Source organism: Synchiropus splendidus, chromosome 7 (assembly GCF_027744825.2).
Source record: "Synchiropus splendidus isolate RoL2022-P1 chromosome 7, RoL_Sspl_1.0, whole genome shotgun sequence".
In the NCBI taxonomy this organism is placed as follows: domain Eukaryota; kingdom Metazoa; phylum Chordata; class Actinopteri; order Syngnathiformes; family Callionymidae; genus Synchiropus; species Synchiropus splendidus.
Window position 1 is genome coordinate 6622017 of NC_071340.1, and position 17437 is coordinate 6639453.

The window sequence follows — 17437 nt, forward strand, 5'->3', positions numbered from 1 at the left end:
GATGTGCAACATACAACTTTGTATTTGCTTTATTATGTTTTGCATACCGTGGCACAAGTGGTATTTTTGTGAACCTTCTCATTATTTAGAAGGTAAACGTACTGAATCTTATTGCAATTGAATTTATGCCCAGGGACTTTCATTACTTGGACATTAGGTTTTACATGCGTGGATGAGTGCTCTTGTATGGTCATTTCTGGGTGTTCATATCCCTGAATAGAAAGGAAGTGCAAATACAAGGAAGCACACGCAGGACGATCTCATATTGCTTGTTTTAATTCTGTGTTTCCAAGTGAAAAGCCTGTCACTGATTGGAGCGAACAAGATTTAGTTCAGTTCTGTTCCACGCTCTGTGGGGGTCCACACAATTCTGCAGAGAGAAACAGAACTTTCTTCAAGATAGTTTTTCATCCTCAGACATCATATGAACAGAAAATGTAAGCACCTGTCTTGCCATCATAGACAAATGTGGGTTCGTCATTGAAGCCAAGGCACGCTGCCTGCTTCTTGAAGTGCTCCTTCTTGGCATCATCCACAGTTTTCTCCTTGGCTGCAAGGGAAACAACAAAACATCAACTGGCGCAGAAGTTTTGCACAGTATTTCTTGTTCAGGTTTTTCTGCCTTACAAATCAGATAAACAGAATGTGTGTCAAGCTCCGCCTCCCCTTCATGATCGCTGCTCAAAGACATCATTTTCAGGAATTTTTTGGGATTTTTGTAAGTGGTGTTGAGGACTACAGCCATGGCATCATCAGCCACTTCATACAGCCGGAACCGGGAGGAGGCAACATGCACTGAGAATAGAAATTCATCAGCTTATCATCATCTTTTGAACTGCTATTCTCTATATAATAAATAATACTTCAAATATTATTAGAATACTTACTGACTTCAGCTACTCCTTCATCACCTTCAATGGTTGCATTAATAACTCTGTGGATGCAGGATCCGTTTCTGTCAAAGACGTCAAATGTCAATATCAAACTGAAGGCAAAGGTCCAAATGTGGCCCACCCCGACATAGTGTACGACCCACAAAAGATTGAAATGTGCACAAGCTAGATCAGCTCCAGCTAGAGTGGCTCTTGTGTATCTCATACGTCAGTACTTGATGGTGAGAGGGAAGTGTGCCATCCTAATTGTGAATATTCACAACCTACACTTTAAGTTCCTGGGTCAAAACAACACCGTTGACGTCGTGGTCCGCTGCAGCAATCTCCATTGTGCCACTATTCATATTCCTCTGAACAGCTTTGTGAATTTCGTGGTCGCTGTGGCCGATTATGAAATGTGTCTTGCCATACAGCTGAGAAAAAAAAAGAATTAAAGTGGACAGAGTATTTGTTCATGACACTTGATGAGTATGCATATGGCAAACTAGATATTCCAAGGTGGCTTGAAGTTTTGGTGAAATCCAGATCATGGTTAACCAGCAAGTTAAGAGTTCTCTGCTAAATTTTACCTTAGAGAGGTCGCTCATAGACACGATCTTGAGGAGCTCCTGGCATTCTTCATGTGTTGGGGCAGAGCTGCTGAGAGCGAGCCCTGCAACCAGGAGCAGAACACAGCAAAACACCTTCATCATGCGGACACTGGTGAGTGCAGACGACCCTTTCTTCAATGCAGAGGGCGACGATGGACAACAGTGGCAAAGACCCACAGCCTTTTATGCAGCTGCAGGCCTGCATGGACTTTTGGCTAATCCATTTCTTAAATAAACAGTGTGATATTGTGCCCTGGGTTTGGCAAGAGGTGGTTCATCGATCTTATGTCACAAAACATTTTATAGGCGCTTGTTTATTTTATCATAAATCATTCACAGGTACCCTGGACTGTGACATGCACTCACATTCATACACCCCCACACTCCACTAGTCTGTTACATTCTTTTATATATATATATATATATATATATATATATATATATATATATATATATATATATATATATATATATATATATATATATATATATATATATATATATATATATATACATAGCCAAATGCTTTTGCCAAATGTACATAATTCAAATTCGTTATTATTATTATTGTTCTACTTTGTCGATTTTAGCGTTTCATGCGTAATGCAGACAAAGCTGCTGTCACCTATAAAAAATGCCAGGACAGAATTTTTTGGGACATTTCCATTGTGCAAAAGGAGCAGTACAATAAACAAATCAATAAATATTATATTAAAACGTAGGGTAAAAAATCAATCAATTATGTATTATAAATTTAATTCAATAAATTATGTAAGAATACCTGCCAAAATATTAACCTGATAGAAAAATGAGAAGAAAAAAAATGTATTTATGATCAGTTCACAGTATTACACAGCTTTATCTGGTACCAGACTTCCCGTCAGCATACTTGTAATGAGGACATTCATGAATATAAATAGATGGGAAAGAATTCTTCAAATAATTATATCAATAAAACACTCTGAAAACATGAACTGTCATAACCACAATGACTGACATGAGTCTCAATTGGTTCAGACCACTGGAGTTAGTGGTGGCTGTAACTTTAACCGTAACTTCAACTGCAGTTACGGACGGTGTGCTCTGTGCAGATGCTGCTTGTGTCGCTATAGATATTTCCTTGGTTTCTTGGGCTGGTGTAGATGTAGCACCAATTTTTGGGGCCGATGTAGATGTAGCTTCAGTTTCTGGGGCCACTGTAGATATTTCATCAGTTTGTGGGGCCTCTATAGATGTTTTGTCAGTTTCTGGGGCCTCTATAGATGTAGCTTCAGTTTCTGGGGCCACTGTAGATATTTCATCAGTTTTTGGGGCCTCTATAGATGTTTTGTCAGTTTCTGGGGCCTCTATAGATGTAGCTTCAGTTTCTGGGGCCACTGTAGGTATTTCATCAGTTTCTGGAGCCTCTATAGATGTTGCATCGGTTTCTGGGGCCTCTGTAGATGTAGCTTCAGTTTCTGGGGCCACTGTAGGTATTTCATCAGTTTCTGGGGCCTCTATAGATGTAGCTTCAGTTTCTGGGGCCACTGTAGGTATTTCATCAGTTTCTGGAGCCTCTATAGATGTTGCATCGGTTTCTGGGGCCTCTGTAGATATAGTGTCAGTAGAATGTTCTGTGGTAGTCCACGGGGCAGCTGTGAAGATCATCAGTCAGCCTTAGAATGTATTTACCAGATTTAAGGTTTGTAAAAAAAATAACAACTACAAACAAACAAATACTCACCAACAACCAGCAGGGTGACAATAAATACTTTTGCAAGATTCATGATGCTCAAGATGTCGATTTGAGCTCAAGCTGAAAGTCAAGACGATTTGGATTATTTACTGGCAGAGATGAAGTATTTGTAAACTCATTCGATTTTTTCATTAAAGGTCCATCAAATTCAAGGTTTTAAATGACCATAATAAATCCAGAAAAATCCCGAGAATGCAAAAGACAAGGCCAACTCTCCTCAAGACTACTGAAACGGCTTTCTACATCCAACCTCTGATTTAGTGTCATGTTGGAACACGCAGACGATTTAAGACACTGGTATTTGCCTATTGTACATGCTATGGTGAGTCCAACCAGCCTTGCTTAAACACTTGCTACAAACAACATAACTGTTTTTAGAATGATCTGCCCAGAGTGCACACCAAATAGGCATTTATTTGTGAACTTAATTTAGCACGTCTACTCCTGTACCATCAGTATTTCATCGTCCATAGAATATAAACAGCAAATCGACATTCTCCATGGCCGCATTTTATCCTCTTGATGTGATTACCACTGTGTTGTTATGCCACCTCTACTTACAAACACTCCGACTAAATTATTCACTGTTAGCACCAATGCTCTTCAAATTACCCAAGTCACTTCAGAGATCTCAACTTTGTAGTCTCTGCTGACGTCTAATATACGTCTGTATATCTATTCTCATTACAACAAATTCCGCCAATGCAACCAATAATGCCTCCGCTTTCAAATACACTATTCTTCTGACTCTTGAACAAAGATTAATAATAGAAGGACCTCTAGATCTCACCCAATAAAAAGATTAGAAATGATATACAGTGAATAGAAAGGTACATGGAGCGTACTCACAGGTGATGTTGAGTTGATGTGGTCAAAGGTCTCGCTTAGTTTTGGATCTCTGAGACACCCAGATTGGGTGTGTTTTCCAGTCAACGGTAAATATATGACATATTTTCTTGATGATACTGATAGCACCTGCGTGTTCAGGTGATGCTCATTATGAATAACAACATTGTTTCTAGTCTATTTCTGTTCCATAAGATCAGATGATAAGATCATTATCACTAACATTTATTGTTGAACCATGGAAGAGATGACCAGAGCTTGGAATGGCTCCGCTGCAAGCAGTGTAGTTAGCAGGCATATTTGCGTCCTTAATTATTAAGCAAGCAAATATGAAGTATTATTAATTATATTCTTGATTTCTTTACGTTTAATTTGTCTTAAGTCTGTTTCAGAATTAAATGAATTGTTTCTTCTTATGTTTATGTGACATTTCCATTCCAAGGAATTTTTTTATTAATTGCATATATTTATTTATTTAAATATATCTATTGTTGTCAATTTGTAAGAAACCAAAAAATCCAAATGTGTTGATGTGCAAACAGAAAACCTTTAATAAAGTTTGATTATATTATATTATATTAATACATTTTCTTTTATCAGCATTTGTGTAAATTCAGTTTAGTGAAAACAAACAAACAAACAAACATCATCCATCATACAACACTTGGACCATTCAAACTGCAGAATTTCAAGGGACATGCATCGCATCTTGACTGGAATAGGTTCATGTGGTTACCTGCAGCCAATTAATGGAATTGCCTATTGTACTTGCAACAATAACGCTACATTTATAATATTGTTAGCACTTGCACGTCACTCGACTTAGTTTCTACTATTAACTATCCTGACAGCCCCATGGTGGAAAGAGATTTTTATTGACATCAAACAACAAAAGTTTTCCCATCACTCAAAAAGGCATTTATTGTTGAATTCCTGAGTAGTCTAATTAGTGCGATGTGCTCTGGATAAAGGTGGCCCTAAAAACTCTGACAAATTATTATTTTAAAGATAACTTTGAGAAGTAAAGATTTTAGTTTCACGACAAACAAGCAGGTGATTATCTTGTTCTTTTATACTCTTTGGCAGTCCGGAGGCCAGCGTCTGCGCATGTCCAAGTATTCTTCCACGGCATCTGCCCTCTACCGCTGCACGAGTGCACAGCCGTTGACGCGTTCAGGTGGATTTAATGGAATAAACCCGACGTAAATGGGTTTATTACCACGTCTACACTCGCTCTTCCTTCAGACCTTTACCTCGACAGACTGTTGTGGATGGACTATATCAGTGACGCCACACAAAACCCCCTTACTAACGTCTAGTCAGCGGCCATCGCTCAATCATTGACGCTGGAGGTTAGTGTGCTCGCCATTTTAGCAACCTAGCATAACAAGCTAAGTGGTAAACAGACTGTACAGTGACTGCGTAGATTGTTATAAAGTAAAGCTTGATTTCCCTGTTTAAGTAGTAAATGATTGCACATGTTACGGTGCGGTCAACATGAGCCAGACATTATGAGCGTTATGCGCATTTTGGAGTAATCGAAAGTGGAATTTGTGAAATGTTGAGTGGCCCCACTGCTCACTAGCTCACTAGCTGCTGTGGCCTTTTATTCGCCTTACCACTATGGCAGTGAAACTGTTAAGACGTGGCTGTTGCACGCGTCGATAACGCTTTGAAGGACAGCTCCGTCATATTATGTAATGTAGCAAAATCATATGGTGTGATGGGGAGGAGACATCTTCTGACAGCACACATGTGTACACTACTTCTAGATTTTCCGAGTCCACATCCCTCCCCTTTGTAACCAGACTCCATCTCTTCCCTCTCTGTCTCCCCTCTGTGCCTCGGCACTCTCAGGAACCCTTGATCTACTCCTGCAATGGCAGTGTTTAGTCACCAGGTGATTCTTGCAGTCACAAGATCAAGGTAAGTCCCACAGTCATGAAGTGAAACAAAAAGTCCACCAAGTCTATAACCAAAATTTGTGTGTAGCACCCATCTGCAATAATTCAAAAGGCCCAATAAAAGATATGATCCAATTCAGATCCTCTGGCTCCAGCCTGGTTAGAGTAATTAAATTCAAACTGACAGACGTGACAGCAGTTAAGAGCCTGAGGTTCTCATTCGTAGTCTTTTGAAAGTACATGATCAGAAATAACTATGTAACTCAGGAGGAGAGATTAATGGCCTGTTCCAATTCTCATCACTCTAAACACGTGTTTTTGGCCCAAAACAAAATGAAGGATAGCACAAGAGGGATATTTTAGTAACCAGGACTATTCGTCCGTTTGCTTAACTTCTTCTTCCATCACACATGACTGACCGGTCTACCTAACAGGTAAATGAGCATTGTTATTTCTTCTTAACAAACAACAGTTCAGCTGGCATTCAGGCTAACGTTGACGTCAACATACCTCTAACAGATGTATCACCGCAAAATAGTCCCGAGGCCTGCCTTGGCTTTAATACTTAATAATACTATAGTTACCATTTTAAATGATGCTTTTAAAAATTGGCATGTTCCCTGAACAAACATGACTCCACTGCCACGGATTTCTCCTTTTTTTTTTTTATTTTAAGTCCGCAAAATAATAGAACCGTCACTGACTACCAGCGGAACACGGACCGCCATAGTGACGTGCGTTGGGGAAAATATTTGTCAGATGAGAAAGGGCAAGTGTTGCATTAGAGCCTGAGACCACCCTCATTTGCGAGAGAGCACTGTAAAAACCTGTGATGCACTGAATAATCTGTGGAATATTGTGAGAGAACACTGCACTAGGTATCAGATGCCTAGTATGTAAGCGAGTCATTGATGTGTACAAATACAGTGACGTAGGCCAGTAATGGAACGAGTGCCAATACTTGCATCGGTGAGGGGACATACTCTCTAACCTGATGCAAATTGAAGTTTTCAGTATGTGATCAGATTGACCTTAGAATACCTGTTTATTTAAGCATGTAGCCTCCTGTTCCTTACTCTTTATAAATGTGAGATTATTTTGGATGTTTTGGAATGAAGAATTTGTACTAAAACCATTACATCTTGTGGGTCATTTTTGCTTGTTGGTGAAGCAACAGTGTGGTGTTTGCTATTATTGTTTACACATTGGACTTGACTTAAGTTTTTGTATCTTTACATCATATTTTAGTTTTCATCTCAACCAGTTTGCTGGATCAGACCTGATACTTGTTTTGTGACGCTTTGTGCAATGGAACTTCTCCAACTGACCATTGTCTTGCCCTCAACAGGGGATCGTATTTGTTAGCCAAGCGAAAGAGCTGCTCCACCTTTTCCTCCAAAGCCTATCTCCACATCGACCCTCCTCGTGTAATCTCCACACCGTACCCTACCAGACACTCCCGATATAGCTACCCTCACCGAAACAACGCTTTGAACTGCCATCATGGTGCCACTCTCCTCGTTCGGTCGCTGCACAGCTCCAATGTTTGGCATCAAGACATTAAATCTGAAGACACCAAAACCACCTCTGCCAGTCTGGATGATGTATCAGTAGCGAAAACCAGCTCTGGAGAATCTGCACTTCAACCTCCTTCAACTCCCAGTACCCCAGCTGCAACTCCGGCAGTGCTGGAAAAGGCCGTAGTTAAAAAGGCTCTCCATCTCAGAATTGTGGATGAGCTGAAGCACTATTACAATGGCTTCAGGTTACTGGGGATTGACATAAAGACGGCAGGCAGGATGGTCTGGAGGCTGCTGCACGGACAAGTTCTGACTCGTAGGGAGAGAAGACGGGTAAGAGAACTGAATATTTACATTTTTCTTAACTTTTTCTGAAGCAATTTGACCTGCCTTTATGCAGCACTTGGACATGTTCGCAGTGCTATACGTCACAGGCAACATGCCTGGCTCTCCACCCTCTAATCCTCATGTTAGGGGCGTCTGAGCCTCAGTTCATTGAGTAGTTTGACAGTAATAAAGCACTCAAGTCTTGTTTTGATCAGAATAATGTGAAAGCAGGCCTGCACACTATACCGATACCATTGTTTGGCACAGATCAGGCTGAAGTGAGAATGCAGAAAATAAAAAGGCCTGGAGTGAAAATGTTACACATGAATTGTTTCTAAGCAAATCAACCCATAGTGATATACAAGGACAAAAGTCCATATTGGGTTTGTCTTCCGAGTAAAACAAAAGCAAATACAGTAGTTCTGGGTAATAGTCATTCATTAATGCCAATGCAAACAGACGACAGCTACTCGCAGTGACCCACAAGTGTGTTTGTAGAATGCCGGGGCCCCACTGCTTTCCCTCTGTCGTTGAGTCTTGTATACTTTTTATGACATAGTTCTGATTCTTTGTTTCTAAAACGTGTTCATTGACAACTTTTAATTAATTCTCCAACTCAATATGTTGGGCGATTCTTAAATCTGTTTGTATCTCAAGTCAAACATTATGAGACAAATGTGATGAGAAAGGGAGGTGCAATTACTGCTCATGAAAAACTGACATGAGACATGGGTGGAAAGTCTCGTTTCATGGGTTTCAGCCCTCAAGTTGTCAGCTGGCTGCAGGTCATTGTTCTCTCTGAGTTCCCTTCCTACTGTCATGAGGAACAGCCCAGAGTTCTTCTTCCATTTCTGACTATTGCATAGGACAGGTAGATGCTGCACGTCACAGATGTTCCCAGTCCTTTAAGGTTGTAATTCAAGGTAAAGTCTCCTCATGAATCACACCCAACTTTGTGTTGACAGCTGATGAGGACCTGTGCGGACCTCTTTCGTCTGGTGCCCTTCATGGTGTTCATCATCGTCCCCTTCATGGAGTTCCTGCTGCCGGTCTTCCTTAAACTCTTTCCAGAAATGTTGCCGTCGACCTTTGAGACCGAGTCCAAAAAGGTAAGCGATCTTGGTCAAACACAGACTGACTGTGACCTGTCTTCTTATGCAACTTCAATGTACGACGGCTATTTTATCTCAGCAAGTACTCCTCCAGTATCTCTCTGCCTTATCACGTTTGTCCTGCCTGTAACACTGTCAGTGTTTTTATTATCTGTCATAAGGGTTTTGATGAATGCCAGATTTTTGCTTCTTGTTCTCTGTGTTCAGGGGTTCTCATTTATGTTCTTGATCCTATGACATTTAAAAAGGTCAGAGTCAAGCACAACTTTAAATCATTAGATGATTCCACCTGTGGATGACTTTTTAAATACCTGGCTTGTTTGAAATGTTTAAAGTGCATAACTAGGTGAGGAACCCTATTTCAGGGCTTAGATATTTCCATTGAGCATGGATGCATTTAAACGCTGCCAAAATAAACAAACTTGTTGTTGTTGCTGTTACAGGAGGAAAAACAGAAGAAAGGTTTGGCTGCTAAGTTGGAGCTAGCCAAGTTCCTCCAGGAGACCATTGCTGAGATGGCTCGACGAAACAAGGCCAAGGCTCAGACGGAGGATGAGACCCAGCGCTTCTCCACATACGTCCAACAGGTACGTTCATGAATTATTATGCTGGCTGATGAAATCATTTGGTCCTCCACAATTATCAGAGAACAATGTTTATTTTGAAACATTATGACTAGAATTTGAAGGTGCACTGACATCTTATTGTAGCACGCCTTCAGACCACGTTGTCACCCTTGTCTCTCAAAAGTAGACACAGTTACTTCATGCAAAAACTATGCTGACTCTAGATGAGTGCTCATTTTTCACTGCACAGCCAGTGTGTCGGATTGGATAACCTCAACTGTCCAGGGTGGTGTGGAAGCTACACTGAGCTGAACATTACTGTGTCTCCTGCCCAACGATGAGTGATGTTAGTTGCGTAAATGTAACCGCGCAAACTGCCAATACCTGCATAGGTGGGTTACAATTTCCTCATGTGAGAATTGGACTATGGATTCAAACATGCTGAGGTCAAGGGTCACATGGTTCTGGAGCAGCAAAACAAATGCTGTTTTTGCTTATCAAATGCTAAGCAAATCACTGCAGTCCAACATAACTTGTTTTGCTCCAAGTACAGTAAAGGCCTCAGTAGCGTTTGTTCTAGTTCCTCCTTCAACTTTAGGATTTGCTTTTATATTTGTTTCCCTGTGGAGTTTTAATCTGCTTGTGACGCATTCAGCTGTGGGTTGCATATGTCATCAACACATTCGTGTTCACTGAGTGATGGTCAAACTGTACCGTGTGTCACTGGAGGTTTGTTTCCGACATCATGATTCATTAGTCACCCAGCAGTGACGTGGGACTTTTGCTTGCTTCCATCAGGTGCGGGGCACCGGAGAGCAGCCCACCACCAAGGACATAGTCCGCTTCTCCAAGCTGTTCGAGGACGAGCTGACGCTGGAGCACCTAGAGCGCCCCCAGCTGGTGGCTCTGTGTAAACTGCTGGAGCTGCAGCCCATCGGCACCAACAACTTGCTGCGTTTCCAGCTGATGATGCAGCTCAGAACCATCAAATCCGATGATGAGGTGACGTCTCACACACAAACTTCCCCTTGTTGTTCCTGAGTGTGACTCACTTTTAAATGCATCGGCAGATGATTGCAGCAGAGGGCGTGGCTGCCATGAGTGTGTCGGAGCTGCAGGCGGCGTGTCGTAGTCGAGGGATGAGATCACTGGGTCTGACCACAGATCAACTGCGTGTGCAGCTGCAGCAGGTCCGAAACACACCACCCGTGTCTTGGACTGAGGTTCCCAAACTTTTCAGCCTCCGACTCCTACGTAACAGCTCCAGTGATAGGCGTGGGGGGATGTTCAAGTCTAGATTTCAGGTTTTTGCCCCCTGACATTGTGACCCCAACCTGCGAGCTTGAGACCCCCTTGGGAACCTCTAGTCTGGGACATGAATCATTTTTATCAATTTCAAACCTTATTTGTATTCCTCCACGCCACCATCAGTTTGATAGATTCTGAGAATGCCTGGCCTTTGACCTTGGATTCTGAGTAATTCCGTTGTTTCTTTTCCCCTTCCATTTCTGAATCCCTCCAGTGGCTGGACCTGCACCTAAAGGAGAACGTTCCCCCGTCACTGCTGCTGCTCTCCAGAGCCATGTACCTCACCGACCTGAAACCCAAACCCCCTGTCATCCCACCTGTACCCAAACTAGAGGTACCACATTACCTGTCTTCATGTCTGAGGTTCTCTTTGCTCCTCAGCGTTTGAGCCAGTGGTCTTGTCAAGTGTTTATAACACTTTATTTATTTATATACCTTTTTTTGTTTTGTTTTGCAGAAAACTCCACCTCCTGCAGAAAACAAAACTCCGAACACTACATCAGTGGGCACAGACATGCTGGCCGATCCTGCAAACATAATCAAAGACAGACCAGTCAGTGGGCACCCGGGGAGTGGGGGGGGGTCATCCCTGTCACAAACAAACTCCTGAAGCGTGTTCTGTCCTGCAGGTGGAGGAGTTGAGGGATCCCGCTCATGGAGTCTCAGACAAACCTCTGACTGCAGCTGAAGTTCTCCAGGTGAGACTGCAACTTCACCATAAACACCTCACTCGGTGTAGCACAGTCACATTGTATAGTCCATTTAAGTTCCTCCTCCTCACATGAGGCGCTAATCTGTTGCCTTTGCTGTATAGCAGGATGCTGGGTGAGAGGTTAGATCATCTGATGTACAAAGCGAAAGCCTCCTGTCCTGAGTGAAGTCTCAAATGGCAGACATCTTCTCCTTAGTTGTGTGTGTTATGTTTTTAGTCTAAGTTTATCTTTAACCTTCCCGCCCTTCACTCAGGTGCTCAGGGAATCTTTATTTTTAGGAGCTCTTTTGTGGTGTGTGAGATAACAGCCAGTTTACATCATGATACGTCTTCCCACCCCGGTGACTCGCATGCTGAGCCCTGTCCTCTGTGTTGCCTTGTACATTGAACTACACTCAAGAAAAATGTAAACATGCAACTTGAAATGCTGAACAAAAAATAGAATGACATAACATTGGCTTCTGGAATGATTTGGTTTTCTCAAGCCCAGTAGTCCAGTGTCACTCAGCCTATCCTATTGAGTCCAATCTCAGATGGAGTGTTTGAACTCACGAGAGTCAGGGAGCGCTGCAGAGTGGTGGCAGCATGCCTGACCTGTACACACCGTCTGGTGTGGTCAGTAGAAAATGTGGGCTTATGTGGCGCACCGAGGTCTCGATTTCACTGCAGCCCAACGTCAGACTTGAGTCTTAGTTGATGGCGGACTCACGTGTTTGGCGTGTGTTGCCTCTGTGACAGAACTGTGTTGAACTCCATCATCTCACCTTCCAACCTGCACTCGGACTGGATATGCAGCTGGATTGTTGTCAACTGCCCGCTGTGTTCACCAGATGTGTCACCCATCAAACACCTTCGGGATGTTCAGGATAGGTGTGTCTGGGTGGCTGTTGGAGGCCCCACATGGTCCTCTTCCTTGCATTAGTCCAGGACCTTGGTTTTGAAATTGAACACTAGTCAATTATAGCCACTTTATTTACACAGTTGTACTGCTATTTTTGGATAGTTGCTCTATTTTGTCAAGTAATAGTTAGAAGCTTTTATTCATGTGTTTATATTTTTGTTGAGTGTACCTGCTGCACGACCGACAGTTTGCAGCATTTACGCCATGCGAAAAATAACAAACTGACTTGATTTTCTAGATTCGTTTTTTAAAAATCTGACTTGTCCATGCAGGCGAAAGCTGCCACAGAAGTTTCCCACAAGAGCAAGATGAGTGCCAACGGCATCTGATAAGACTACGCATGTCTAGCTTCCAGTCACCGTGGCTGCGGACGTCACCGGGACAGGTTTTCTGGCAGGTGCTCTGCACCACCCACTGAACTCCCACAGAGGGTGGACAACCCATTGTTATTTTTTTTGTTTTAATTTTCTCTGCACTCCTCACTTCCTGACCTCATGCTCCTCCTGTACAGTTGTGAATCTGTACATTTTTCCTTCTCGGACCCGCAGCGCCAGCTTCTGGTGCGTTCAAGGATTTAACCTTGTCACGTCCAGCGCTGACAAGTACTGAAGACTAGTGTTGAAGACAAGAGAGGACACTCCTTACACCCACTGTGGTGTCGCACACTGGTAGTTCAACCACTGAGAGGACCGTCGCTCAATGTAACGCTCTAAATGTAGTGGGTGTATATTAACCTTTTTTTTTCTTTTTTCTTAAACTTGACAATGAAGAGGCCGCTCCAGAGATTTATTTGAACATTAGGCTCAAGTGGGAGACCAAGGTCCTCGTGACTGACCTCGCTATGAGCTCATAGAATTGATCAGTGATGTTGTAAAAAGAGTATAACAGTATGTATAGTTTTGTAACCTGCTTCATCCTTGTGTCATTGCGAAAAGTATTTATCCATCAGCACTGTGGGAGAGTGGAAAAGAAGCCCGAGATGAAAGGATATTTTTAAAGCAGAATTTTGCATATGAAGATATTTATTATTGGTTTACACACGTGCCTGAGTGGAGTGTGAATGCTCCCCAGAAGACAGGTCTTGGGTTCTGCTGCGATTGCACCGCCGTACGAAGGAGTTCCTGTATGAAACTGCAGATTTTAAAACTCATATGATTCACCAGAACAGAAGTATTTGGTAGTTAAGTGCTGCGCCCCCTGAGATGCCGAGTGTTCCCGTGAGCGTCTATTTCTTTTGAAACAAAAGTTCACCCTTGATCGAAGGTGTTAGCTGAGATCTATTCTCAGGTTGGTTGATGTTTTTTTTGGATGGTACTGTGTACCAGGTGTTGTAATGCTAATGTGGTTCCAACCTCCAACTTCTGTCTGTGCCTCATCAGTCGTCTTCCCCCGCTTCTCATCATCCGGCGACAGCGTGGCAGTGCATGAAATGTTTGAACGCTCCCTCGACGAGATGACCTGTGTATTGTAGGCAACAGTGATGTCATCCAGCTGCTGGTGGTTGAGCTTGTCAGATGAAAACTGTCCTGATACTAGTAAGTTCATAGGATGTGGCCAAATAAAAACCATGAAACCCTTCAATCGTTTGTTTGTGTGACATGTTAGTGCAGCAACTAAGAACTGTGCGGACAACTCTGTGGTTTGTCAACTGAATGGATGTATGCCACGTGACTTATGGAAAAGCGTTTTCCCTGTAACCAGAATGAGACATGATTCACAGAATTTGCCACGGCCAGTCTCTATTACAGACCTTTTCAGAGGAAAAAGTGGATGAGGAGCAGAAGAAAACTTGCAGCACCATAGTACATTTTTGCATCTTCAGATTTGGTTGTGGGACCTTCAAAACAAGAGCCTTATCAGGATACTTGCTGACTACATGTTATTAGGTTTTAGGTCTTGAAAGAATTTATAATTATTATTCGCAAAACTATGACAGATCGTTTCTGGAAAGTATTTTGCTTTTTAGAACGACGCATACTTTACTCTGCCAGCAGGAGGCGATGCATTACAACGGTCCAGTTCAGACAATGCTAAATAAACCTGCTTTGGGTGGGTTTATAAAGCTAATAATATAATTATATAATATAAATAACGACCTATCAAAACGCACCGCGAATTCAGTTTTTAACTATTGAATTCTCACTTTTCTCACGGACATTTGTCGAAAGTATTAAGAGTGACTCAGGACCATATGTCGGTCTTTCGTACTGCACTTAAACGCAGCAACAGAGGAGGTGACAGTACCTATGATCTGCTTAGTGATGATAAATACAGACGACGCACAAAATGTAGGTTTTTATTCAGCATACTGGTACAGCTGTACTATAGCAGCACTGTGTCTTCGAGCATTTGATAAACTGATGAGAACCAGAGGAGACATACAGTAAGTGGAAAGAGGGTTTTACAGCAGTTCTGACTCAGGTGTGTGAGGTAGCCTAGACGGGACTGTACGGCATGTGCACCTTGTACAAGTAAATACATCCAAAATAAATACCACGTCAACAGAAATCTGGTGTGGTGACGGTGTTGTACTGAACTTGTTCATCCAGTCTAACCATAACCTGTCCACGTCAGCCTGACATTCATTTGTACAATTACAATTCTCCTAAACCTTTATAGAAAAAATAAACAAGTTTTAAATATCTGTATTTTGGCATGACTTTGTGAAACCTATTAACAAGAGATGGATTTACTCCCGACATTGAGGTTGCTAAAGTCCCTCATCAGCCTGTGTTCCACCTCCATGAGCAGAACCAGGTCTAGAGCATCCAGTGACTGACCAGCAGGGACACCAGAGAGCCAATGACCACAATGATGCTGTTGTGGATCGGCCGGCTTGATGCCGCATAGTAGTACTCCATATCTCCAGATCCCTCCGGCTCATAACCGGTTCTGGGGCCAAAGGCGCGTGGGGCTCCATATCCCATTCCATATCCACCATAACCACCGCCGTATCCTCCATAAGCCCCATATCCACCGTATCCTCCGTACCCCCCACCATAGCCATAACCGGGACGGCTCAAGGCCGACCCCAGCATGGCTCCTCCGATGGCGCCGGCCGCCGCAGCTCCAGCTACCTTCCCTGCACTGGGGCCGCTGCTCTGCACTGGCCTGTAGGCCTGACCGCCACCGCGGCTGAAGCCACCGCCGCCTCTACCGAAACCACCACCTCCGCGTCCACGTCGGGCATCTGTGCCAGGCAGCAGGGCAGACAAGAGTAGCAGAGAGAGGAGAGCAGGCAGGACCTGTGTCTGCAGGCCGGACATGATGGTGGTCCTGAAACATGAAGACCAAGTCAGCATGAGGCCAGGAGAGAGATACACTTGGAAACACTTGAGTAAGTGAAAAGCTCTCTAGCTGAACTCCTTTATGTCAGAACCTCTTACACAAGGAGCCCTTTGACCTGCAGCTTGCTACATTTAGAACCTGAGCCTATTTTAGCCCAGACGTTTCCCACTGATCCCATACTTGAACTTCTCTAAACACATCAACAATATCGTGTAACTGTTATAGCCCTTGAATGTGATGCAAGAAAAACACACCAAAAGGAAACAACTATTTGGTGAAAATAACACCTGTATCGAGAAATGTTTCAAGATTTATTTTAACTAAAGTTGTTTCCCAGCTGTAACACATCAATGATGATAATAAAAATAAAACATAATCCTGAACTAATCCTTCTCCTACAGCCCAAATATAATAATAATATAAATAAATATTATAAATAACATTACAATATTATTTTCCAACAATAGTTACAAAATGATACAAAGCATAATATGAATTATGTGTGTTACATATTGTTTGTAGTTGTTCATAATAAATAACAGAAATATGTAACCACTAAAGTATTCATCCAAAATGCAGAAGCTGTTTTCCTACAAGAAATATCTCACAAGAAAAATAAAGTAAAAAAAAAAAAAGCAGTGCAGCACTCTGATAGAAATGCTAATTATTTTTATTACTGATAATATTAGAGGATGGACATGAAATACTAAAGCTGTATAAATATTGTAATAACTGCTCTGTTGTCATTACAATACAGTTGATGATAAGTACTAAATATAAGTAAAATTGTGCTAAAACCCTGTAAAAACTAAAGAACGAATAGACTTAAACATGTACCTGAGCTGCTATCGAGTCTGCTGTGACTTGTGAGGATTGTCGGGTTGAAATGAGGCTGAGACAGTGCGGCATAATTCAGTCAGCTGTCAACAAGGTGCTCTAATCTCAGCTCCCAGAGGATGATGCTGCTAAAATTACAAAGGAACACGTCGCTACGCTATAATCCCATTGACGGCTTCACATCAACATTATCGGAAAGAAAGTAATGATGATGATCTGTGAGCTGGAGACAGCCAGGACACACGAGTGATGAGAGTCAGGGCTGAGGAGAGTCGACATTGGAAGAGAGATCACTGTCAGGAAAGTGAACAATAACTTGGGTTTGGATAGTCACTGTGATCACTAAAGGAGCTGAGGATTGTCCAATAGGGAAAATAACTAGGATGACACCAGGGATTGAAAAGAGCGAGAGACCAGACTCAGTGAAATCTAATGTCCAGGGATGACACGTGGGATTCACCAAGTCTGGCGCGAGATAAACCCAAACATGGCGATACCAACGTAATAATAATAATAATATTGCAATATATAACATAATATGTAATATAATAGTAATAAACACCCTCAACTAAAGAGTAAGTGGCGCTGTTTCAGTTGAAGGCAAAACACTCACCTGTGGAGTTTGCTGTGAGTGAGTCGCTGCTTCTTCCACGCTGGGACTGAAAGTGTGTTTCAGGGCCGAAGTCAATCTCATTCACCTACAGAGGATCAGGCTCCTGATTGGCCGCACTAATCCGCTGCCATGACATCACCGTTACATGCGCTAGCGCGCGCATGTCTTTCTGACTCTGCTTAATTGAATCTTCCAGAGTGAATTAATAGGATCACCGTTCCAGAAGCTTCAGGCCACTTTAGTTAGGAGACAGAAACTTCTTCAGACAACCTAGAAACGAAATCT

The 17437-nt window shown here is 42.5% G+C and overlaps 3 protein-coding genes and 1 long non-coding RNA gene across 5 annotated transcripts; 1 reads left to right on the plus strand and 3 right to left on the minus strand.

Moving 5' to 3' along the window:
• Positions 1-260: 260 nt before the first annotated feature.
• LOC128762910 (uncharacterized) lies at positions 261-1663 on the minus strand. Its single transcript, XM_053871480.1, has 6 exons — positions 1463-1663; positions 1161-1306; positions 888-955; positions 628-795; positions 446-550; positions 261-370 (listed from the first exon to the last, which is right to left on the minus strand). Exons 1-6 carry the CDS (start codon positions 1583-1585, stop codon positions 333-335), a joined length of 648 nt encoding a protein of 215 aa, XP_053727455.1. The 5' UTR covers positions 1586-1663; the 3' UTR covers positions 261-332.
• Positions 1664-2323: 660 nt separating this feature from the next.
• Positions 2324-4088, minus strand: LOC128762949 (uncharacterized). The gene is made up of 3 exons (XR_008415595.1): positions 4068-4088; positions 3207-3278; positions 2324-3117 (listed from the first exon to the last, which is right to left on the minus strand). It is a non-coding gene; the product is annotated as an uncharacterized LOC128762949 (long non-coding RNA).
• A 1111-nt stretch (positions 4089-5199) lies between these two features.
• Positions 5200-14004, plus strand: letm2 (leucine zipper-EF-hand containing transmembrane protein 2). Its single transcript, XM_053871858.1, has 11 exons — positions 5200-5416; positions 5922-5990; positions 7317-7821; positions 8781-8924; positions 9371-9514; positions 10292-10495; positions 10564-10683; positions 11016-11135; positions 11259-11354; positions 11431-11499; positions 12687-14004. The coding sequence occupies exons 2-11, from the start codon at positions 5944-5946 to the stop codon at positions 12741-12743; spliced, it is 1506 nt and encodes a 501-aa protein (XP_053727833.1). The 5' UTR covers positions 5200-5416; positions 5922-5943; the 3' UTR covers positions 12744-14004.
• Positions 14005-14696: 692 nt separating this feature from the next.
• prnpa (prion protein a) lies at positions 14697-17266 on the minus strand. 2 transcript variants are annotated; one of them, XM_053871424.1, is made up of 2 exons: positions 17153-17266; positions 14697-15690 (listed from the first exon to the last, which is right to left on the minus strand). In XM_053871424.1, the coding sequence occupies exon 2, from the start codon at positions 15678-15680 to the stop codon at positions 15174-15176; it is 507 nt and encodes a 168-aa protein (XP_053727399.1). In that variant the 5' UTR covers positions 15681-15690; positions 17153-17266; the 3' UTR covers positions 14697-15173. The 2 variants fall into 2 exon arrangements, with proteins under 2 accessions (XP_053727399.1, XP_053727400.1); XM_053871425.1 differs by lacking the exon at positions 17153-17266 and adding an exon at positions 16540-16726.
• Between the last annotated feature and the right edge of the window lie 171 nt (positions 17267-17437).

Bases quoted from the DNA above. Each gene is read 5' to 3' on its own strand.
- LOC128762910 (XM_053871480.1), bottom strand. From the start codon at position 1,585: ATGATGAAGGTGTTTTGCTGTGTTCTGCTCCTGGTTGCAGGGCTCGCT. The intron at 796-887 runs GTAAGTATTCTA...TTCTATTCTCAG, and splicing joins TGAAGGAGTAGCTGAAGTCA to TGCATGTTGCCTCCTCCCGG. The intron at 551-627 runs GTAAGGCAGAAA...TTTCCCTTGCAG, and splicing joins ACATTCTGTTTATCTGATTT to CCAAGGAGAAAACTGTGGAT.
- prnpa (XM_053871424.1), bottom strand. From the start codon at position 15,680: ATGTCCGGCCTGCAGACACAGGTCCTGCCTGCTCTCCTCTCTCTGCTA.
- letm2 (XM_053871858.1), top strand. From the start codon at position 5,944: ATGGCAGTGTTTAGTCACCAGGTGATTCTTGCAGTCACAAGATCAAG. The intron at 10,684-11,015 runs GTCCGAAACACA...GAATCCCTCCAG, and splicing joins TGCGTGTGCAGCTGCAGCAG to TGGCTGGACCTGCACCTAAA. The intron at 11,500-12,686 runs GTGAGACTGCAA...TTGTCCATGCAG, and splicing joins CTGCAGCTGAAGTTCTCCAG to GCGAAAGCTGCCACAGAAGT.